Below are 24,496 nucleotides of genomic sequence, written 5' to 3' on the forward strand. Positions count from 1 at the left end.
TCTTGTTTGAAAGATTGAAAAAACAAAGATAATTAAAAACAAAATGATCAAGCTACAAAAGAAAAATAAATTAACCATGTTTACATGGAGAGAAAAGTAGTTTAATGCAAATGGGGAGAAGGCTCCAGATTTATTTATTGTTAATTTTGATAAGGTAAACTAAATGTCTCTAAGGATAAATGTGACCGTAGATGGGACACAGTCACTGGGAAGCTTCAGCTTCAATAACAATAATAATAATAATAATAATTATTGTTATCAAAGAGAGAAAAGAATCAGGTATGGGAGGAAGGGAGGGGAAGGTGCCACGTGGAGGAAGTGGTGGTCCCGAGGGTTGGGGGAGCGGGACCAGGCGGTGGCCGGTAAGTGGAAGAAACAACAACGCTTGGTGGCGCAAGCAAGGAGGAGGGGAGTGCATATAAATACGAGCAAGATGCGAGCAGTACTTTACTCCTCCAATTCAAACATCCCTTACGTGGTGTTGTTTCCTCTCTCCTAGTCCTTCACTTCCCACTCTTCTCCTCCTTCTTCGTTTTCATTCTCTCTCCTCCTTTTTCCTTTTCTCATCATCCTCTTCGTACTTTGAATCTCTGTGTCACAATGTGTGGAATACTTGCTGTGCTTGGCTGCTCCGATGACTCTCAAGCCAAGAGAGTCCGCGTTTTGGAGCTCTCTCGCAGGCAACATTCCTATCCCTCTCTATCTTCCCCCTTTTCATAAATTCTCCACCAAGCAGATCGTACGTTTTGGACTTGCTAAAACATTACACACATATATACACCATAACTGCACTGTAACATCTTGTGGCCTAGTTTTAAAACCTGGGGTTTAATTGTTATTCAGTTTCTCGATTATAACATCACAGATATAAGTATCAGTTTTTTTTTTTGGTTCATAAATATTTTATTTATTAATTGAGTCACCAGAATTTGATGGACGAAGACTAGATAAATTACGTCGGACCGCGGCGGTATTACATACTTTCCTCGTTTTAACTGTCATCTTGTCTGCTCTCTGCTCTACTAATATTTTAGTTCAATCCATAATATTGTAGCTTACTAGCTAGTTACTGTTTTACATTGAAAATCAATATATCTGCTCAGAGTTTCACAAGTTAATATTATAGATTGTATAGATAGATAACCATGGAGGACTTTGTCAGAAGGCAAGTATATATCATTAATATTATTAGACGATGGGTAACTTTAGATATCTATGAACGAGCGGGGGATGTGCGGGTCCACTTGCTTAGAAATGATTAACAGTACATAACATATAGATGCTTATTGTGGGTCGCTGCAGATTGAAGCACCGTGGTCCAGACTGGAGCGGGTTGCATCAGCATGGTGACTGCTATCTGTCTCATCAACGGTTAGCCATAGTTGATCCTGCTTCTGGGGATCAACCTCTCTTTAACGAGGACAAATCCGTCGTCGTCACGGTACTCAATTCTTCTTCTTCTTCTTCTTGATCACATCAATCATTCATCCACCGCTTCCTCACTCTTTAGGAACCAATAATTGCCATGAACAAAATTGGAATCTATCTTGTATATATATTAGCAGGTTCCATCAGACGTCCTTATCCCGCTTGAAGTTTGGCTCTCATCTCATACACACAAATAGATTCACATATTTAAATTTCCATTTTTCTTTTTTCGGTTCTACTTATTTAAACCACTATTAAATACTAAATTGGTCATGATTAGTGAAATATGAGATCTTCTAATTAACACAGGTGAATGGAGAGATTTACAACCACGAAGAGCTCAGGAAAAAACTGTCGCCCAAACACAAGTTCCGAACTGGCAGTGACTGTGATGTTATTGCACATCTGGTAATTAGTCATATAATCCTTTTTTCAATACTTGCTTCTTGTGCAGAAGTAGTTGTCGTTGTTGTGGTGGATTTTAATGAATGGTTTTAAATTTTAATACATAGTACGAGGAATATGGAGAGGACTTTGTGGACATGCTGGATGGGATCTTCTCTTTCGTTCTTCTAGATACACGCGACAACAGCTTCATAGCTGCGCGAGATGCTATAGGGGTCACTTCCCTTTACATTGGCTGGGGATTAGATGGTAATTAGTTATACGCCTTCCATGGTCTAACTAACAAACTTCAAGTGACTAAATTAGTTCTTCTAAATTTGGTTGTTGAATTCACCAGGGTCTATTTGGATCTCATCGGAGTTGAAAGGCCTGAATGATGACTGTGAACACTTCGAGTGGTTCCCTCCTGGTCATTTGTACTCCAGCAAAGAAAGAGGGTTCAGAAGATGGTACAATCCTCCGTGGTTCTCTGAGGCCATTCCTTCAGCGCCTTATGATCCTCTTGCTCTCAGACACGCATTCGAAAAGGTACAGTACCAGAACCAACCATGAATTCATACATGTGGCAGAAAGTGGTGCGGATTCGGTTCTTTTTATGTGGAAACTTTTGATTCATATAACTAACGATGCAGTTGATGGTTGTGATTACCAACAGGCTGTGACTAAAAGGTTGATGACAGATGTTCCTTTTGGTGTGTTGCTATCTGGAGGCTTAGATTCCTCCTTGGTTGCCTCCATTACTGCTCGTTACCTTGCTGACACTAAGGCTGCTAAACAGTGGGGAGCAAAACTACACTCATTTTGTGTTGGTCTTGAGGTGAGTCACAGTCTGTTTAGTTTAGAAAGTTGTAAAAGAGAAAAGAAAAAGGAAACTTCTTATCATATATGGGTCAAATATTAACAAAATTAATAAGGTGAAGGTCCTCTCTGTTAAATTATGATGCAGGGTGCACCCGATCTGAAGGCTGGAAGAGAAGTTGCAGACTTTCTAGGGACAGTCCACCATGAGTTTCACTATACAATTCAGGTACTATTACATTTGGAATAATGCTTTGTTTACTTAAAAGCGAGAAAACCCTTCAATTTACAAAGATTTAAAGTAGGACTGAAGTATATTTGTACTGTGTATTTAGGATGGCCTAGATGCCATAGAGGACGTTATCTACCACATAGAAACCTACGATGTTACCACAATAAGAGCCAGCATACCCATGTTTCTGATGTCGAGGAAGATAAAGTCATTGGGAGTGAAGATGGTTATGTCTGGAGAAGGCTCTGATGAGATCTTTGGGGGGTATCTGTATTTTCACAAGGCCCCAAATAAAGAGGAGTTCCACCAGGAAACTTGCAGAAAGGTCACAGAATTTTATTATGATTATTATTATGATCCTTGGCTGCAGAACATAAAGGATTCACTAAAAATCATGATAGATTTCCCCCTTTTTTTTCATTCTTTTTCCTTTTTATTTTTGGACACTTGCAGATCAAAGCACTTCACAAATATGATTGCTTGCGAGCCAACAAAGCAACATCTGCTTGGGGGCTGGAAGCTCGAGTTCCATTTTTAGACAAAGATTTCATCAATGTTGCCATGCACATTGATCCTCAGTATAAGATGGTGGGAATAAAGCATCTGATTTTGTTCGATTGATAAAAAGTACTTGTAGTTTTTTTTTTTTTTTTTGAGCTTACAATTCCTTCTGTGCAGACAAAACCAGAAGAAGGGAGGATTGAGAAATGGGTTCTCAGGAGAGCATTTGATGATGAGGAGCACCCCTATCTGCCTAAGGTATTATGCAGTTTTCTGCAATTTCTTGAATTCATGAATTAGTTGATGAAACTAAACATCTGAGCCTTTTAATTTTGTGCAGCACATATTGTACAGGCAGAAAGAACAGTTCAGTGATGGAGTTGGCTATGGTTGGATAGATGGCCTCAGGGACCATGCTGCAAAACATGTAAATATGAACGCGAAAAACATATCTCCAAAATAATTCCTTGTTTCCTGCTGTTATATTACGATTTCTGGAGCTTACAATTGGTTCCTCACGTTCCAGGTGACTAATAAAATGATGCTTAATGCTGCAAACATATTTCCTCATAATACACCTGCCACGAAGGAAGGGTATTACTACAGAATGATATTCGAGAGGTTCTTCCCACAGGTAACGTAATCAATCAAACAAAAACATGAAAATTCATCTGCATATTTGATCTTACAGAGCTTGATATCAAATATTCAAGGAACTTTATAATTAGTATTATCTAAATCTTTTTTTGTGGCCATGCTTTTGCAGAACTCTGCTCGGCTTGCAGTTCCTGGAGGAGCTAGTGTTGCATGCAGCACAGAAAAAGCAATAGAGTGGGACGCTTCCTGGTCAAACAATCTTGATCCTTCTGGAAGAGCAGCACTTGGAGTGCATAACTCTGCTTATGATGACAAGCAGGTCAACACAGTACCCGCGAAAACTGCAGGACCAGAGAAGATAATCCCCAAAATGGAAATTAATTCTCTTGGAGTAGCCATCCAGAGCTGATGGCTGTGGAAAGGAATAAATAATGAAGCAGCTTTTGCCTGCTGTATTATTAATCCAGGCAGTGAATATATATATATATATAGACAAAACCTTCTACCTGGTGGTGGTGTTGTAGTGTTGTGGTATCCTCATCTTGTACTTAATTTGAATTATGTGATCTGAACTTTATTGCAATATATTGGATTTCCAATGCCAAGTTAAGTTCTCTGTTTCAGTTCTCAGTTTATCGTGAACTTGTGACCCACTACAGAATGTATATTTTCACATTGTAAAGCTCATTCATCAAGGTCATCTGAATCTGAGTGGCGTTGGCATATGCAGGCCTTAGTATTTTAATACTCTGTATTAGTAATATATAATTACCTATGCATATTCATGTAGTAAAAAAAAAAAAAATACTTGAATGAAAAAAAGAACAGTATAGCTCGATCAAGTTAAAGCTCTTTGAAGTTGAGTGTTTATTGGTTGTTACTGATGAGCTAGCAATTTACTTTTTTGTGATCTATCATTTTGCATCAATAAGCAACAAAGAAAACGTCGTTTTCTCTTCGTTAGCAGAGCTTTATAGGAGGAGGAGTTGCAATTGCTCAACCCTCAACAAGAATAATCACCACCTAATAAAACATTACATCAAGAGGAAGAACACAACTTTTAGAAGAACAAAGCAGTATAGAAGAGTTGATTCCAAGTATCAGGCAAGCCAGGAAGGCACCAATGGCTGCAGTCAGCAGAGAAGTCAGGGTTAGCCCTCTGATGAGCACTCAAATCACCACTATAAATGGAAGGATGGCCATCCTTCCTCAGAGCTGATAGCATTGTAATGTCCAGCAAATAAGCAGGCCTTTCCATTTCCCTTACCACCATCTCCACTATCCTCATCTGCGCTGGATATGCTCCTGGGTATGCTGTGCTTCTGATTGGTGCTGTTTCCCCATAGCAATTCTTTGTTTGTTGTTTCTGTTGTCCCTACCCTGTTCCATTCTCTTGGGCTGCAAACCATTCCCCTCAAGTTTTAGCATAGATTATATTATTACTTGAAAAGATTCTCAAAGCAGCTTTTGTGATTGGAGCAAACGAATAATAATTATAAATAGACATCTCAATGGTGGATTTCATTGTAATAACACTTTCTTTCTTGATATCTCTATACATTAAAGTCCCTAAGCTGCACGTAACTGGAGGTTGTGATACAATTATTGGAGACTGATGTGGATTTGGTCTATGTAATAAAAAAAAATAAGCATGTCACATTTTATGGCCACATAATGAGATATTTTACGGCTTCATGTCAGTGTCGAAGCCTGAGTAGGACCGTGCCTATCTCGATGTCAAAGCCTTTTCCATGATGGGGATCTAGAGTATAGACTCAAAACTATAAAATGAACCGCATAATGTTACAGATATGGACAATCTAAATGTTTCAATCTCACATTCCGATCCCATCAGATTATAGCAATCAATCTTGAGTTTTATATATAACTTTCAGATTATTTATTAAGTTATGGTATCTGGAAGATCCCCCGCCCCCCAAGTTGCATGAGTTGTCAATTAAATGCGTGCACATACAAGTGGATTGACATAATCGTCGCTCATATATTTTAATTTAATACACTTAGAAAGAACCATTATTGGAAAAAATGCATGTTTGATGTCAGTCCACCGACAACGATTTTATTTCAACCCCTCTTTTGAAGGCATGAGTTACGGTGAATATCCTGGCCCCCTAAGAAAATGAAGAGAAAAAACAGCTTTCTCTAGGTTTATTAGGACTGGGGACAAGTATGATGAGCGTAAATTGCTCTTTTGTGAACCTCAAAGCCATTTTATTTTCTTTGGCCAGAGCGCCTCAAAGCCTTTGAGAACGACAAAAGATCAACTTTACATGATTTTCAAAGGTTAAAACCACGAATGTGGAACACAAAGTAAAACTTAAGGAAACTGATTGTTTGGCGTGTCAAAATGAAAAATAACGTCATAACAAACAAGAAAATTTTAAGTATAGTGTGGCACCTCATTTAATTTTATATGGAAAAAAGATTAAATGACATGAAATAAAGACTATATAACAAGTTGTTTTTCTTTCCAAACATTTCATTTATTTCTGGGTCCTGTCTGTATTTAGCGGGGCAAAAAATCTTGTGTGCGTCTCATTTTATCTCTTAGCTTTTATGTATCCAATAATTTTTTCCTATAAAACAGCGGCAAATGAAAATATGAAACTCTTAGCAAGACTGCCATTTAAATCTGTTATGATACATGATGACAGCAAAACTACTTTTAAATTTGTTTTTCTCGTATCCACTAAAACATGTTGACATTAACGCTTGAATGCAAATTTCAGATCTGAAAAGAATTCCATTATTTTGGGGGAAAACATGTCTCCTCAAGCATTCTTCTAATTTGCAGCATAAGCGTACGCGGGACCGACAAACACTCTGAACTTGCATAAATGTGCAGGTCACCTAACAGGGTCAAAACGGGGTCCTATTCTCAAAACTAAAGACAACTCATCCCGTAGATGCAAATTTCTAGTGCTTGGTGCTCCTTTTCGGCTAGTACAGACGCACAATTATAAAACCCAGAAATCAAGCAAGTGTCAATTAATACAGTCATGATGGATTGTTTCGGTCTAATGAACAAATAGATAAAAAGAAATCACTTTTTATCTGCCCTAAAGTTATTCACATAATTTTTATGAGTAGGATCCGCGTGAAGATCTTTTGGTAATAAATAATGCAAAAGAGGAAAAGCAATTCAAGCAGAGAGAGAGTGCCTACTTGTAATGTGTGGGAGAAATGGCCTGGAAGAACACTTTAGTTCTGCTTCCATCAATATTAGCATCCACCCAATTAGCCCAAGTTTTGAGACCTCTTTCTAAAGCTGCCAAACGGTCCATGTCTGGATAAAATTTGCCTCTCAATTCTACATAATCCCACCTGCACTTATTTGATAAAAGAACTCAATTCATGCTAAAATATTTAAATCAATCGTGGCAAATCCTCGGTTCCATTTTGATATTTGGTTCCATAAAGTGTACCCTTGAAGGGATCCTTGATGAGTCCACCAATGTCCAGTGTTAAAAGACAGTACATCAGCACTCCTCCATGCCTCACCATTCCCATCTACCTCGTCCAGCCTCAGAACGCTCCTCCCTCCGATCACATCAACGCCCACCAGATATGGAGATCTGTAGAATGAAAGTGTCACTTCATAGTCCTGCACATGCCATAACAAAACACAATTAAGGCCTGCTTGGTCTTGCAGCTGTAAATCGCTCACATTTTCATAATCTACTTTCTACAAGCAGAGTGTTTAAATTTTGAACGTAAAGCCTGGCAATAGGTTTTTGGTCCCCTCCGTAGCACCCTTTTGAAATATAACGAACCTGGCTCTGTGCTTTTGAATTAAGATGAACAAAGAGGAAAAGAACTGTTTAACTGCTGAAAAACTGCACCATTTGTTATTTCATTCATTTTCCTTCTGAAACAAAATTTAGCTTGAGGACAGAAGGGCGAGTGACACTATGGCTAAATCTTGAAAAGGAATGAACCGTCAACCCACTGCAAAACTGCGCCCTTTTTTTCCTTATGAAGCATGTGAATAAAAATTTATCTCAGAGAAGACATGGGTAAGAGACAGTATGGCCTAAATCTATAGGGAAACAATCATTTTGAGAAAATGTGCAGTGGGTTTTTGTGATTGATCAGAAATTTTGTACTCACCAAGAATCTGAAGTTTGAGAGTGGGTCTCCCCTGACCATTTGCGTTTTTGCACGAGGTGCTGCAGAATATATCATACAAATTAAAGACTGCCATTGGTTGAGTCCGAGCGAGTCTCCCACAAACATCACAGTTTTCCCCTTCATGTTCAGCAAAAACTCAATCCCATTGAACCTACCACAGAAATGCTACTAAACCATTCAGACAATGCAGGAGTATATACATTGAGATTATACAGCTTCGGTAAAAAATACAGCGGAGCACCACAGTTTTCCCCCTGCATATTCAGTTAAAAGCTAAGAACTGAACCCCATTGAACCGACCATGGCAATTATACAGAAACCAACCAGACTAATATGCAGCATAATACTAAAAGATTATGCCAACTTTAGCACAATGTAGCATGATTAGATAGCACGACACTGCTCTAGGAAACTTCATCTCTCTTTTCATCACTGTTCCTGTACCTTGGGAGCTCGCAATCACGGGGCCTCCATCTGTATTTGAGGTAATCAGAATCTGGGCGACCGTACATCTGGCAGTTGAATTCCGGGTCAATGATCGGACAATCAGAATATTGGTAAAGCGGGTAAGTTTCATCACGAACCCAAGCGCCCACGAACAATGCACAAGATCCGTTGGCTTGGATAATGGATACATGATGGTGGTGTGAGCGGTTGTTATGGTGGTTTCTGAAGTGTAACAGAGCAGAAGATGCAGCTAGACGCCATTGAAGACAAACTAGGAGAAGAGCAAAGAATAAACGTAAAACACCACAAGAAGCCATTGCAGAAAAGTGGAATCCCAATGGCGCGACGAAAGAAGGGGGGGGGGGGAGGAAGAAAAGAAGTTGAACTGTCTTGAAATATAAAAGGAGAGTGGTGGTTTTGGTGGTGTTGTAAAGAAATTCTGACAGAAACGGCGTGAAATTTTATGTACGAAGGAACGTGGTCTCAAATAGCTTGAATGCACTGATTTGGTGATCATTAGGTGATTTTGTATACAAATTTTCTAGCAAGAAAAAAAAAATTACTTCAACCGTAACATATCAATACACATGCATGTGATGTAAGACATCTTTCAATGTCACCTTGTAAAATTTTGCTTTATTTTTTCCCCCGCTCAAGCTTCAGCCGATTGGTGCTCAATGCTTATTCGTGAGTGGGTAACCCGCAGAGATTTGGATCATATTATTCCACATTCGAACACTGAGTGTTTTTGGGAGTTTCTCTGTTTTGTCAAAAAGGCTGTTGCTTTTTCAGTCAGATTAGATAGGCAATCATTGAAATTTACAGGAGATCGAGGAGATTACTGTGATGAAAGAGCCAATCAATTAGGATGAGTCCAAAATTGATAAATACTTTTTTTTTATAAGCAAAATTGATAAATACTTTAATCAGCAACTTCTAGGATCTACGGCGCCTGGGTTTATACTTAAGATACTTTTTAGAAAAAATTCATGGTCCCAAGTAACTTTACATGGATCACTAATTATTTTCTTTCAATTTTATTCATAATTTTGGATAATTAGAGTGTCAAAATTTATATAAAAAAAAATGTTTTTTAAAAATATATATTTAATAAGAGCAAATCAAAATTTCTTTAAAGAACTCTAATAATTTAATTATACTTCTCTTTAATTTTGATAAATTAATTAAAAATCACTTATAAATAGAATTGAAAATTTAAACCACATTTTAATGGGGAGAGAAACAGAAATAGAGTAATACTTGGTGGTAGAGCTAAGAATTCTATCCGACTTAATCCAAGTTAATCTAACTCTTGATAAATCTTTCAATAATTGAAGTACAAGGCATGCTCAAGATATCATATGCACATGCAAGACAAATATAGAGAGAGCAGGAGATCTTGAAGCCTGAAGGGTTGTGTGTGTGTGTGTGTCTCTTCTCTCATTTGAACAATTAAGTAAAATTGAGAGAACCCAAATTTGAGAAAGAGGGTGAGTATAAAGTATAAACAACTTATTATGTGAAGAGTAAATGAGTGGAAAAGAGGGGATGGGGCAGGTGGGTGAAGTTAGTGGTAGCCTCCATTGTAGGTGCAATGGGAGAAGAATGGGATCTCTCATGTGCTAAAGATTTGAGTAAACTTTATGACATCACAAGCAAAAAGGAAAAGCCAGTTTGGTTCTTTTGGACGAGAGAGGACAGTGTTGATGATCTAAAGCCATTTGTTCTTTGCTTTCCTTCAACTACATTCATGGAACATCATCCTTTCTTCTTCTTAAAAAAAGAGTAGGGAAAGCCTAATTCTTCATCATTGTGATTCTTTTTTAAATTTAGAGGAGCAGATACTAAAGACATGAGTAGTGGCAGAGCTAGGATTTCGAACCAACAATGTGCAAGGTAATTTAATTTAAAAATTAATAATTTTTAGGGGGTGTAAAATGTTTAAGTGTATGGAATGCAAAGTTACAAAATTTATACATCTACTTGTATCTAGACTATAAGACCATTGACTCATCATCATCTTTTATGTGGTAATTAAAATAAGTACCTTTACTCTTTTGATTTCATTAATTATTTTAAATTAGTTTTTTGAGCTAAAATTAACTATGTGGGTCCAGGATGTCGTATATATGAATTCTAAATAACAAGTTGCACGTTTTGTAACTTATAAAGAAAGCAACTTGTTATATCTTATATTAATTCATTGATTATAAATACTGACACTAATATCTCGGTACATTGATTGATATTTTAAAATAACCCTTTTAACATCTATAATTTTTCAATACCTAGCTAATCCAAAATAAAAACATAAATCTAATTAAAATTGGCATAGTGACAGAGATTTTCATCATTCAAGCAAGTGCTTGGAATTTGTGGAATTTTCTTCTTATACTTAAAAAAAAATACAAGATTTAGACCATCTTCATGCCTTTTATCCAATGCATCTCCTTAATTTTTATGTGATCTCATATGCTCATTTGATTTAATGGATACATGCATTTATTATTTTCATTACTTAAAATGATTTTGAAAATAAAATTATAATACATTTTATAGTAATTGAATAAATAGTATATCTAGTTTAATATCACAATTAATGATCTCACATTGTTAAACTAAATAGATAATTTAATAAACAGAAGAAATTGCATGTGGAGAGAGGTATCAAGAAAAAGTATGTACAACAATATTCTTGTAGACACATTTATATCGAATGGGTGCATGAGACGATACATTTACTACATTTGTGCAAACGAAAATACCAATGCTGTACCGCTTTGCACTTATCCATGTTGCTTTGGATTTTGATAATAAAATAAAGAACATGGTTTTATAATTGCTTATAATAATGTGATTCTTTATTTAAAAAATATAATTGTTATTTATTAGGTGTCATATTATATCTTATATTTATAGTACGGCTACAAAATTTCAAATGCAATTTAAATTTGGGAACGCGGAGCTAAAGTTTTAGACACCTTTAAAAAAAAAAATACTGCAAGGCTTATAATGACAAAATACTAATGTTTCTCGATCATTTGTCCTTTTCTGCTTTGCTTTGCCAGCAATATTTCTCGACTTTAATTGTAATTAAAACTAATCATTTTAAACTGTGTGCTTTTTTTTTTCTTGCAATCCCGACTAACAATAGCATCATGATGTCTTAACTTTCAATTTGATTTTTATTTACAATTTTAATAAACTCTCTAAATTTGAAACAGCTTTTAATGATATTTCCGAATTCCTTTCAAATTAATTTAAATTCTTTACGTACATACATATATAGAGTTTAAAGGAAAGATTTGAGATGTTTGACCAAAAATCAATAGACGTGTGATAAATCTGAAATTGAGGTATAATAGTAAATAAAATTACGAGTTCAAAATAATATTTCGACCGTTTTGTTTTTTATTACCACCTTATGAATGGTACATGAAATTAATTTTTTTTTTTTTTTTGAGAAAAATTAATTTTCGTTTTTAAAAAACACAGTTCACAGAGAGAAAAAAGTGACATCACATTTAAAAATAATGATGTCCAATAAACATTATGACTATTCTTCGAGAAGAAAAAAGTCAACAAACTAGAGATGCATATATATATATATATATGTATGTATATTATTTTAAGATGGGGTCCAGTCAGCAAATACATCGTGGAATTAGAGGAGTGGCGAAAAATGGTTTGAATTACAGGTGAATAGTGATATCTACATTTTTTTAAAAAAAATAGAAAAAAACATCAAGGTAACTTAACAATTACGACCATTAGAAATCAAAAATAGACGCCTCTTATCATCACCAACCTCAATACAATAAGATATTTACATTTAATATTTGATTGTGCGCCTTAAATTGCTTCTAATAAAGGAACGCATATATATATATATATATATATATAAAAGGAAAGAAGCCTGCAAGGATTTAGCAAAATGTTTTGGGCATCGTTCATTTTATGATTATTATGAAAAGAAGATAAATTTCAATGACAAATTTACAATTACTGAAGTATTTTTAAACAATTCTTTAAGTAAAAAAATCGATCCCTCTCCAGAAATCAACATCAATAGTGTGATTCTAAATTATATCGGAGGGCAAGGACAACGAAACCAGGATCATGTGTGGGGGCAATTTAAGGCTTCATGAACCTTTTTGATCACCCACTAATGGAACTCACCAATTTGATTAATATTATTTTGGTCACCTTTATTTTATTCATTCTCTTCCTCTCCTATTTCAATCCTCTCAAGTATCGTTTGAAGAAATATTCTATTTATTTCTTAACTGAATAGCGTGATTTGATATAAATTTTGTATGTTACGTTAAATATTGATATTGATTTCTTCGACATATCAAAGATAAAATCAAATCTTTTCCCGCTTGCTCCTCAATTAGAGTTTGATCAGAATAAACTCAACAAAGGGACATTGCAATTTGTAACTATCTTGGTCAAATCCTATAATTAGGGGGAAGTATATTTAATTTTGGATCTCTTTTGAATGATTCTTGAACATCTAAATTTGATCGATCTTCTCATATATACACACACGATAAATGGAATTTTACATCAAATTTTTTGTATCTAGAATCAATGTAATATATATATAAATATATATTAAATCACTTAATTATGTTATTTACTATTTATTTATACATGTGTTTTTCTTAACGGATTGTTATGCTTTTCTAAATTATATTTAAAAAAAATTAGATACCTACATAATAGGAATTTTTTAAATGATGTTAGTTACATGAATTATATTGGAGCTCAAAGGATGTACTATGCTCTATCACATGTACATTGGCTTTTCCTTCATCTTTTCCAATACAAAATAAAATCCTAAAAATCCTTTAAGTTTATTAATTTTTTAATCTTTTCACTTTTAAAGCATGGTCAAATTTTTTCTCTTTTTTAACACCATTAATCAACTTTACTTTTAAAGTCCATTTTAAAATAATAAAATTAATTAAAATATTAAAAAAGAGATTTATTAAATATAGATAAAATTTTAAATTGATAACGCAGGCCCTCTTGATTCTGGAATCTTAATCCCAATGGCAACTTTATCATTAAATCAATGTATAAGGCTTCTCATTTTTTACATTGGATCGAGACTGATGCTAACTAAAAAAACTCCAAAAATTACCTATTGCACAGCGTGTGAAGACCTTCATGTGGCTTTTGTTGAAAGACAAGTTGCTCACTAATGTTGAGAGATATCGTAGGCATATCACCTTAAATCAAACCTGCATTCTCTGTATTACTCCTATAAAGAACATTGATCATGTTTTCAAGCATTGCAATTTACGTACTGTTGTCTGGAAGAAAATTCTGCCACTTGATATGTGTGCTGATTTTTATGGGACAACTATGCACACTTGGCTCAAAATGCTTCTGCATGATGACTCAATAGATATCTCTTGAAAAATTGGAATATGTCTTATGTGCTAAAAACTATGAGACACATGGACCAAATGAATTTTTATAGGAAAATCTTTCACTTCTGACTAAATTCTTTGCCAAGTCAGAGCTTTGGTTGATTATACACTAGGAGCTTTTTCAACTTTTTATATTTTGATGTAATTACTTTTTGCTCCTTGATTGTTTCTGTTTGTACTCTGTACAATTATTTTAATATACACTTCATTCCCACTCAAAAAAAAAAAATCAAATTGAAATTCATTTTAAATTGTTATCTAAACAGCACGAGTTGCTATGGATGCATCATTCTGTTTTTTAGGTTGACCAAATTTCAACTTTTTGAAACATTTAAAAGTAGGATAAAATTAATAAATGATTATGATAGCAAGCTGATTTTCCCCTCAATTAGCTTGAAAATTGCACTTAAAACATAAAGTAACAAGGTAAAACATTTTTAAATTTAAAAGATACATACACGTCTGCCAAAAAGAAGCTAGAAACTATAAAGTATCCATTCTTAGAGAAAATCAAACATAACATAATTAACTAAAATAAAAAAAAATGTCTTCCGACCCGTTTCAAGAGCATTACAATTAAAATAAAAAAACTATAAATTGATTCACCTTTTCATGCTTTAAAAAGATTTCAAATAGAATATTACACATAGATAATTGTAAAATAGAATAGCCATGTATCATGTTGGTTAGAGGAGCAAACTAAGCAATAAGCATGAGTAGAGAAATAACAAAGTTGTCATATGATGTCCTCCACAATCATCAATCACATCACCAAATGCTAAAGCACCAAAAACTACGATTTGCTTCACTTTTTTTTTTATGTGCCATCCTGAATTTTGCACAATCAAGAGAGCAATATAACAATGCAAGTGACATTTCATACAATTCTTGCTGTTCATTTCTCATGATTCAGAATTGAACAAAAAGAGACACAAAACCACCTCAACATGATACCTAAGATGACATAGGTGGGTTGCATGCGTGGGCTAGATTATATAAACTGAGATCTTAATACACCAAAAAAGGATAACAGAGCATTGAACTGATGACAAGTATGTACCTCCAAAACTTCGTACATGGCTCAACCCAGATGGTTCAGTGATTTCAGTGGCCACCTTTTTAACTGAGAATTCTCATCCTTCCATGATTTTTCCTTCGCTTGTAGTACTTACATGGAGCGTTATAGGTGGAAACTTGTTTTAAGTGGCCATCTTCAAGTGAGCATTCTGTAATGCTTCTGTTCTGCAGTTGTTCGCCCTCGGAATTTACTGGCTTCGCCTATGCACCGAAAGAATCAGTCAATGAGCATCAAATCATCTAATCTAAACCTTCCACACTTAACAAAGAAACGCACGGGGTGTAATTAGACAGTGATAGTGTGATGCTAAATAACTTCTGGCATACGACGCTGCTTCCCATATTAGAAGTTATTCAGCCTTTCTTCGTCCAACCGCACTCATGTAGTATTTGCAAGAGAGTTTATTTTTTAAAAAAGGAAAAACATATATTTGGATCCCTATACTTTGCTCGAATTTTGTCATAAGCCCCTGCATTTTTTTTAGTGATCTAGGTCCCTCTACTTTTATTTTGGTATTCCACGTCCCTTTGAGCAATGTTATAGGAACCTACAGATAGAGAAAAGTGTAAAAGCTTGAAACGTTTAAAAAGAAAAAAATACAAAAACATATAACAAAACTCATTCAAAGACTCAAATGTATGCCTTTTTTTTAAAAAAAAAAAATCATAGTAGCAATTTGAAGGCTCAGGTGAAAGTACCAAGTGAACTGGACATGGGGCACCATTACCAAGACGATCCTCACTGCCAGCAAAAGGACTGCCAAAAATCATATTGGTCAGATAAACACCATAATCAACTCCTAAGATAAAATTTCAAGACAACTTATTGATTTGCAGGGGCTCTAATTTGGAGGATCGAATGTCTCTAGAAACCCTCATATGAAGAATAAGAAATCTGGATTGGATTTAGATTATTTTCACTGTGAAGAAGTTTATGACACATTTCAGGTCCTAAAAAAAAATTTATTACACATTATTTTTAGTGCAAAAGATGAAACTTGCAACTGCTTACTAAATTCCCATCTGACTAAAACATCAAATATTTTATGATGGAGACGAATTAGAAGAAAAATTAGGAAAAGGTCGACTCATTTTAAAGTCAGAAATTTTAATAGTCATTGGCAATATTAGCAATCAATAAATAGAGGTGGTCAACTTCATTACAAACACGGAGTGCACTCATTTTCACAGGTGATGATGAGACATTTAAAGTCTTCCTTTTCTTATACATACAAAGAAAACATTTTCAGCATTATAATGTTGCTTTCTTGTTCAGTTAGAAAGTAGGCAGCGGCAAGACATACTCCACCATTTGTAGATCCAGCGTCTCACTTTTGTCATTCTCTTCTGCCTGACATAGTTCAGATACAGCACTAGACTGATCAAAACCAGTACCACCACTTACAGATAAAACATCATGTGGGTTTGGATGGCTCTCTGCAATATGACACGAGTTGTAATTCAGCTAGAAAATAAATTTGATTACCCATCTTTCTCATTTAAAAAGTGACAAACATGGATTATAAATAATACAAACCTGTTGACAAAACCAAAGCTGGACGAGTCTTGGTCAAGAGTTTCTGGCACATGATAGTATCCTGAAAGTCAAGGAAAGTGTAGTCCAGAAACTGTGATCTCTCAGAATTTGTCATCTGTGCAAAGCCAAAAGAAGTCGTCCATGTTTCTAGCACACTTGGAACAGCAGGCAAAACTATCCTCTCCACCCCTAATAGCATGAGCCTCTGATGAGAAATTGAAGTAAGAAACCTCATAAAAAAATTAAGAAAATAATTGAATAAGTAGGACTTCATTTTTATTTATAACAAATTATTTTTTTTTTCACTGGTTTTCACCATTGTAGCCATCGTCATAAGTGAACAGCCCTTTCAATTTCATTCATTGCTGTATCAGATGGCTTGATGAGCTAACTGGTTAAAATTGTATAATTAGGAATAAGATTTAAAAGAAACAGCCAAATGAAATACCAGAAAGGCACTTGAACAAAGTACAACATAGAAGCTATAACAACCACAAATATCAACGACTCTGAAAAATTATTGTCCATCAAATACAACAAGAACAATGGAAAGTCTACAAACTTGGATCTAAACTCTCTGAGGTCAACTGATGTAGAACTATTAAATTAATGTATAAATATTTTGTTTAATGGCATTAAATGCCCCCCAAAAAAATCTTGTCACCATTCCTCTAGCCGGAAAAAAAAAACATTTGCTTAAAGAATCTGGGCCTAAGAAAGGTTGAAAATGATGCAACAGAATCCCCTGAACAAAAAAAAAAAAAACTTATGAGGCCAAAAGAAAAAAATAATAATAATAAGACTCCAATGAGGGGAAACAAGTGACTTAAAATTCAATATGGCAAATAAACAACCTTACAAAAATATATATGCTTTAGAGATCACCTTTTCAAGCTCGTCCATTAAAATGCGACACATTCCAAGGCGGCGATATTGAAATCTGGTACCAACAAGGGGTACTTCTGCTACCTTCTCTCCATAGACCCTGGGAATGGAAACAGTTTATCAACTGGACAAAACAAGAAAAGAATTTGAAATTCACATCTCAAATAGAAAACATAATCTCACAAAGCCTACCACTTTATGATAGAAGTTCCTACACTTACCTAACAGTTGCCACAGTTATCACTTCTTCATTTCTCTCCAGGAGTACAGTATAGAAACCTTGAAAGTTCAATCGATTAAGCTTTGACCTGAAAAGTTTGAAAGAAACAGAAATCAAGCATTATGCCAAAGAACATTACATCAATGTAAACAAATTAAAGAAACATAATAATCTCTATGCATGATAATAGATGTCACCAACAAATTTGTCAGTAATTACAACAAAGAAGGTATGTCAAGGTACCCAAGAAATGCACATGGGCCAATTATTTCATCCAAAGCAAAACAACGTAGGAACTATAAATCACCAATGAAGATTATCCAATACCAACTCAACCAAGAAATAAAACCTATAGACCTAAAATTATTTTATCACGGAACTTGTTTTCGCACCAAACTTAAGAATGAACCTCCACATGGTGTGCACCTGCTAGGACAGATTCATATACATCAAAAAGGAGACGCTAAAGATTCAACGCATGAAATATCAAGCATGAATCACAACACAGACAAGATGCACCAAAGTATCCCCCCAAAATATATATATATATATATATATTAGAAACACAATTCAAAGGAGTAGATTTTCTGACCATCTGCTGAAAATAACATCTTCCATGAGATCCCTGCCAGAGTAAGATTCCTTTAAGGGCTCAAAACATTCATGCATCACTGAAAGAGCCACATTGAGTTTGCTGTAACTCTCTACCTCTAGGCTACTTCTACCATTCCCAAGATCACAATTCTCAGAGTTAACATACTTCAGCAACGTCCAGTTTAAATTGTTCACACCCACTGCAACAGGTTCTCCTAATAGCTTGTGAAGGCCTGCATATAACTGCAGAAGACATATAATAGCATGTAGAGCAATATTAGGTTCCTTAAAGCTTTCTAGCTATATAAAAAGCAAGAGCGTGTTCTACAATGTTTATCTGATATTAAACTTCAATAGTCTTCCTGTCACTTATATTTACTAACAATGTTTACTCTTTAACAAAATCTTGTATCAGTTCTAAGTGGTCATGAGAGCAATTAATAATAGCTGGCAGCATAAAATAAAAAAATTGAAGCAAAGGAGTTAATTCAGAAATTAACAAGCATTAGGAGTGTGTTTGGATTGCCGGAAGACAAATATCTGTTTGCCCCGTTATACGTATATATATGGAACCCATGATGAAGCATTGCCTGTTATAGGTAAAAGTAATCTTTCCTCCTCTAATAATATTAACAATTGTAAGGGCCAAAAGTAACTTTTCAATAGTGTGGCTTCAACTTTTGTTCATGCCAAAAAAATTATCCATCCCATTCCATGTGGTTTAACAAATATGTCCTAAGCGTTTGCGCACACATATTTAAGAGTTTTGTTTCTAAATTCTTTTTTGTAATTTGACACCTGAATGAACTTATACATAACATACTGCACAAACATAATACTAAAAACGATTTCTGTATGAACATTCTTAAAAATCAAATTCATTCTTTCTAAATATTTTTTCCTAATATTAATTCTCTCCAAAAGTAACAATCTGTAATCATCCAAACACATGCTAAGTACGTCCCATGTGAAGCTGTCAAACAGAATCAAAAAAGCACAAGTAATTTAAAAATGATTTAAATTTGTTTAGGTAAAGGAGAACTACCAATGTGTCTACAAAACACAACCTATTTGTTCATAAAAAGAATATAACAGGAAGAAGAGTTACAACACCTTTTCACAGCTTTTTCCACAAAACCAATTTTTCAGATATCTTCCAGACATTGCTACAGGCCTTTTTCCCAAGCAGTTAGCATGATCTGCACATGATAACAAGAATGAGATCATGAATGTTACCATGTTGATCTCTTTATATGTGCATAAATACAGACATAAGGAGTAAATGTTATATTCTCTTACATTTATGTTCACACTGACTGCAAGTCAAAAGATTTTCATCATCAGCCCCATCAGTTTTACTTTGTTGGCAAATTCCACAACAACATGATGGGCAAAACCAGTCACCGTCAGGGATATCCTGGATAAGCAAAAAGAAAGCAGTCTAACGAAAAACTGTGGCCCAAAATTAATCCATTGCCATGTAAGTGCTAAACTAAACTGTTTTAAAAAAATTTAATAATTAATATACCTCCAAACCTAGGCAGCTTTTATGAAAAGAAGAAGGGCAATTATCACATAATATTAGTTCACCGCCATAGTGACAAACAGAACAAATGGCATCATTCTCTTCCTGATATACACTTTTGGATGGTGTTTTTATAGTTCCTCTTGCCCGATGCTCATTCATTATCTTCATCTGGAAATCTAGGAGTGATTTGCCATTTTCCAAAATAATATTAGCAGCTGCTGACCTGCAATTACGACTACCAGTTGCATGACCTTCAAAGCCACTGAGACTATATAGCTTCCGACAACAGCTACACTTGATTCCATCACGAGTTATTCGCCCCTCTGCCATAGGATGACCTGTGCCTCTTGCCCGGTATTGGACCTTAGACCTTGGTAACAACCCTTTGCAGTCGATTAACCAGGACAGGACATTTTGAGCTTTCTGGTGTGATGGACAAGGAGCACACACCTTCTGGACCCTTTTACTTGATCGTTGTAACCGAATAGGTAATCCTTTTTTCTGGAGCTTAGGTGGTCTGGGCTTTACGTTCCTGGAGGGTTTGAGCTTGCAATGCCCAGTTGATCTACTTTCTGGCACCCCACTTAAATCAGCCAATTCAGGCTCCTTTTGAAGCAACTGAGACACGTAATACAATAGTTTATCACTATCAACCGGATTCATTGTCTCTTCATTTATGCCCAAACCATCCAGAGACATCGTTCCAGAGCTGATCCACTGGGGAAGACATACTTTTATACATGCTCCACAAGCCACTCGAAGTGAACCAAAACGCACATTTTGGGGTGAAATGTAGGTGATTCCTCTTCCTCTTATGGTTGGATACTCAAAATTCCATCCTTCTGCTAACAGGTGTTTTCTTGCCTTTGGTATCATAATTTTTTTAACATCGCCGAGCCCCTTCTTTAATGGAAGCAAGTAATATCTCAAAACAGCTTCTGGGCAAAATTCAGGTTCAACTGCGTCTTCAATTGAAGGAGATGGCAAGATTGCATTATGTGAAATATTACTGCCAGTTGTAGGATGCATCCTTCTCTGATCATCTTGTGACAACAAAGAGTTCGTATTGGTGTCCTTTTCAATATGTTCACAAACTTTGCGAAGTGACTTGTAAACGACCTGTTTCCCCTCTTTCTCAGGTGAGGTGTACCTATATTGCGTTTGTTGATAAAAACCATTTGCATGTTGCATCCACTCAATTTTCCATCCAAGATATGCAATATGTTTTCTGACATTTGTCTTCAGTTGTTCCCTGCTCTTCCTATTAGATGCAAGTGCATATCGATGGATAGAATCAGGGCACAGTTCAACTTCAGAAAGTATCAGAGGATTCCAATCAGTCAACCTTCTGCAAGTTGAAGACCCCAACTGTCTATTTCTTTTATAACACCCAGCACCATAATTTACTTCACCAGCAGTACCAGCATCTTGTCCAGAAATTCCTTCTGGAATATCTGCTAAGATCTCTTCTACTGGAGATATAGATTCCTTCTGCACCAGTACTTCCTTCTCAAGGAAGGACATGTCTAAGTCTGCCACCACAGGCGCATTTGACACTCCACCCCGCAAGGTCTGCGAATCATATTTCTCCTGGATAAGAAAGACGCTACCACTGTTTTGATCAGCATCCAAGAAATCTGAAAGCTCATCATTTTCCGAATGTTTCTCAGCCAAACTTATGTCACGGACAAATGCATCACTAGGACCAGCATCATAAAGCACATTTGATTTGCTATTTAACTGATTATCAGAATTCAAAACAGATTGAAAGTTGTCTGTATTTTTTTCCGGATTTATGTGAATATCAGCAGTAGGTGCAGCTGACTCTGGTTCTAGTGCTACTGTCAAGAGATCTTTTGAAATATCAAAGACGGTGAAAACTTCCCGCAGTGTAAGTGCAAAGTAGTCATTAATTACCTCTAGTACCAGATCTCTCCACAAGTCTTTCACATTACAAGTCCAGTCTCTAATCTTATCGAAATCTTCTTTTGCACGCACATCATACCAGATTTGCTTTACTGAAACTGCAACATAAGTATCCTGTTCACACTCTTCAACCAATTCAAGAAATACCCACATGCCTCGTCTCTCCCATTCCTCAGTAACTTCACTCCAGTCATGAGTAACACGCAAATGATCGATTTTAATCTTCATTTCATCACCCAAATCTGGGAAAAATATGGATCTCTCCTCCATCCCATCACAGTGATCAAAAATAACACCTTCCCACCAAGCTTCTTGATAGTGCACATCAACACAGAGACCAAAAGGAAGGTCCCATTTCCCAAACTCCTTCGAAGGTGGCGGTGGTCTAATAAATCCGCGTTCATTGTAAATTGTGGAACTGGCGCCATCCAAAATAGCCGGAACATCCACTACATCGACAAGATAATTTGACCCATTATCATCTAAAACGTTATCATATCGGACATGACGTTTCTGCTTCCCACATTGGATAACAGTCCCCGGGTGCCATGAACCCAAAAAGCCATCTTCGATACTTCTCACCTGAAAAGTTTTAAAATTTTCGTAACACAACTGGAAATTTCAGATGGAGAGATAGCCGCATTGATAGTTATTTTTTTATTGAAATAAAAAAAAGTAATAAGGAGGGAAAATATCGGTAACTCTCGGACAGCGCTCTAATGACACCACTGTTAAGGGACGACACAAAGTATCAGAAATAAAAACTTGCATGGCTGCTTGGCCCCCCAAAAAAAAAAAAAAGATTTGGTTGCATGTCTACCAAAACGAACACGCAGCGAACCGTTTAGAACAACTGAATAGGGAAATCAAGTATCAGGGGAGTAGTGAAGGAAAAGAGAACGTGACAACTACGGTGAAAACTCAATGGAAAAAACGTCATCGAAAAGCAAAAGGAAATTAGAAATCAAATACACAAAGAAAGCAGTGGCCCCGAATTTTCAAACCCAGTAAAGGAAAATTTTGCGTCTTTAAATTTAAAAAAAAATGTTTAAACCAGGCAAAACAAACCAAGAAGAGTGAGTGAGTGACATTACCTCCACTCTATCATTGACAACGAGCTTCCTTTTTCCAGACCCTCGCTTGCGCTTTCTCCCAGGAGACTCCAATTCCTCCACCGCCATTGAAGACTCGTTCTGAGCAAAGAGAAATTAGTAATGAGAATATATAGACGTTCAAATCCCTTAAATCAAGATTTTTTTTTTAATTAAAGCAATATATTTCTTTTATTAATCAATCTATTTCTTTTATTAATAACTGAATTTAAACATTTTTTAAAATGTGATTTATTTTAATTTTTTAAATTAAAAAATTTAAAACTTCATATGATATGATAATTAATCGAAAACTGAGGGTTCCGACTTCCGATCACGCTTGCGGACCTCCGGCGATCTAAAAGAGCGAGAGAAAAACTACTCCTCAGACGAAGAAAAAGAGGTTTCATCATGCATGATAACGTTTCAAAATCTAACGTCGTCGTGTATGTTTAAAAAAAAAAATATCTAACGTAGTGGATGCGAAAGAGTTAGTAGCGTGCGTTTTCTAAACTTCAATCTTTGAAGTGTCGTGAGAGATGATGTGAAAGACTGAGAGAGTGAAATGGAGAGAAAAACGGAGAGCGAGGAAGAAAAAAGTGAGAGAACTCGGCATGATAAAGAGTTAGTAGCTTTCGTTTCCTATTAACTAGAGGCCGAAAGGCAAGGTTTCCAGCTTCTGTGCAAGGGAGCTTCACCAAATGGAAAGGGATCAAGTTTGACTTTTATACCGGCGAACCCCTTGCTTGCTACCAAGGTTTTAAAAAATGCACCTGTCATCGCTTCACATTTCACGGTTAAATGTTCAAACCGTCGTCGAAGCCGATCGATAATAAATCAATATATTGTAAATAATATACATTTAAAAACTATCAATCAAATAAACATGTGCGTGGGGGATCCGAAATTCAGAAAGCAGGGACATCAACCAAGCAATCAAAAAGAACCCACCACGGTCATCACTCAGAAGAGAGAAGAGACAGACATGAACCTTGAGACTTGAGACGGTGCGCGACGACTTGAGACTTGAAAGACAGAGACGGCGCTGCGACGAAGGCTTCAGAGATCGGTCGGCCTACTGAAGCGAAGGAATGGACAAAAATTTTAGAAAGTTACTACAGCTCACCGCTAGCGTATATGTTGGTCTATATAAGGATCTAGCTATCACTCTTTTCTGCTGCGTGCCAATGGATGGAGATGGTACTCGAACTCGACACGACCATTTAGTTTAGAATTTAGTTTTAGATGAATGCTTGAAAAGACGCCCTGAAATCGCACGGTTAGAGCAGCGAACCGACGCTCATACTCCTTTGATTACTCGGACTCCTCGCTAAATCGTGTGCAAGAAACCCTGGTGTTTTAGAAATCTCACTCACATTCCGAAGGAAGGAGAAGAAAGTAATTTAAGAATACGGCCATCGACAGAAATGATAGGGGAAGTCAGGGATTTCTCAGGATACTGGGATGCTTGGAGGATCAGATTTTAAACCAATCGTTTTCTTATTTTATTTCACACACATATATTCTACTCAAAAAAATAAAATATATTTATGTTTTCTGTTGATTTTCTATCATGTTTGTTGGATTCATTTATTTTTGTATTTTTGTTTATATTATGCAATCGTTGTATTTTCAAA

At 35.8% G+C, this 24,496-nt stretch overlaps 2 protein-coding genes and 1 pseudogene across 2 annotated transcripts; 1 reads left to right on the forward strand and 2 right to left on the reverse strand.

Annotated features, from left to right (window-relative positions):
- Positions 1–455: 455 nt before the first annotated feature.
- On the forward strand, positions 456–4,566 carry LOC129318082 (asparagine synthetase [glutamine-hydrolyzing] 2-like). The gene is made up of 13 exons (XM_054962616.1): positions 456–680; positions 1,303–1,441; positions 1,738–1,836; positions 1,941–2,082; positions 2,171–2,361; positions 2,489–2,650; positions 2,780–2,860; positions 2,967–3,188; positions 3,317–3,451; positions 3,542–3,622; positions 3,705–3,791; positions 3,891–3,998; positions 4,131–4,566. Exons 1-13 carry the CDS (start codon positions 601–603, stop codon positions 4,368–4,370), a joined length of 1,767 nt encoding a protein of 588 aa, XP_054818591.1. The 5' UTR covers positions 456–600; the 3' UTR covers positions 4,371–4,566.
- Positions 4,567–4,835: 269 nt separating this feature from the next.
- Positions 4,836–9,157, reverse strand: LOC129318083 (protein PMR5-like; annotated as a pseudogene).
- A 5,737-nt stretch (positions 9,158–14,894) lies between these two features.
- LOC129318355 (uncharacterized) lies at positions 14,895–22,958 on the reverse strand. Its single transcript, XM_054963078.1, has 11 exons — positions 22,863–22,958; positions 19,843–22,350; positions 19,614–19,731; positions 19,428–19,513; positions 18,313–18,557; positions 17,722–17,808; positions 17,501–17,600; positions 16,616–16,820; positions 16,383–16,515; positions 15,778–15,835; positions 14,895–15,279 (listed from the first exon to the last, which is right to left on the reverse strand). Exons 1-11 carry the CDS (start codon positions 22,947–22,949, stop codon positions 15,121–15,123), a joined length of 3,786 nt encoding a protein of 1,261 aa, XP_054819053.1. The 5' UTR covers positions 22,950–22,958; the 3' UTR covers positions 14,895–15,120.
- Positions 22,959–24,496: the final 1,538 nt, after the last annotated feature.

Source organism: Prosopis cineraria, unplaced genomic scaffold (genome assembly GCF_029017545.1).
Source record: "Prosopis cineraria cultivar Desert tree isolate PC_DT_omini unplaced genomic scaffold, ASM2901754v1 PC8, whole genome shotgun sequence".
Classification (NCBI taxonomy): domain Eukaryota; kingdom Viridiplantae; phylum Streptophyta; class Magnoliopsida; order Fabales; family Fabaceae; genus Prosopis; species Prosopis cineraria.

Excerpts from the sequence above, each read along its gene's own strand:
- LOC129318082 (XM_054962616.1), top strand. The coding sequence starts at position 601 with ATGTGTGGAATACTTGCTGTGCTTGGCTGCTCCGATGACTCTCAAGCC. Across the intron at positions 1,442-1,737 it reads ACAAATCCGTCGTCGTCACG|GTGAATGGAGAGATTTACAA; the intron begins GTACTCAATTCT and ends TAATTAACACAG. Across the intron at positions 2,651-2,779 it reads CATTTTGTGTTGGTCTTGAG|GGTGCACCCGATCTGAAGGC; the intron begins GTGAGTCACAGT and ends ATTATGATGCAG.
- LOC129318355 (XM_054963078.1), bottom strand. The coding sequence starts at position 22,949 with ATGGCGGTGGAGGAATTGGAGTCTCCTGGGAGAAAGCGCAAGCGAGGG. Across the intron at positions 16,516-16,615 it reads AGCTTTGGTTTTGTCAACAG|AGAGCCATCCAAACCCACAT; the intron begins GTTTGTATTATT and ends GTCATATTGCAG. Across the intron at positions 15,280-15,777 it reads CCCCATGTCCAGTTCACTTG|GCGAAGCCAGTAAATTCCGA; the intron begins GTACTTTCACCT and ends TTCGGTGCATAG.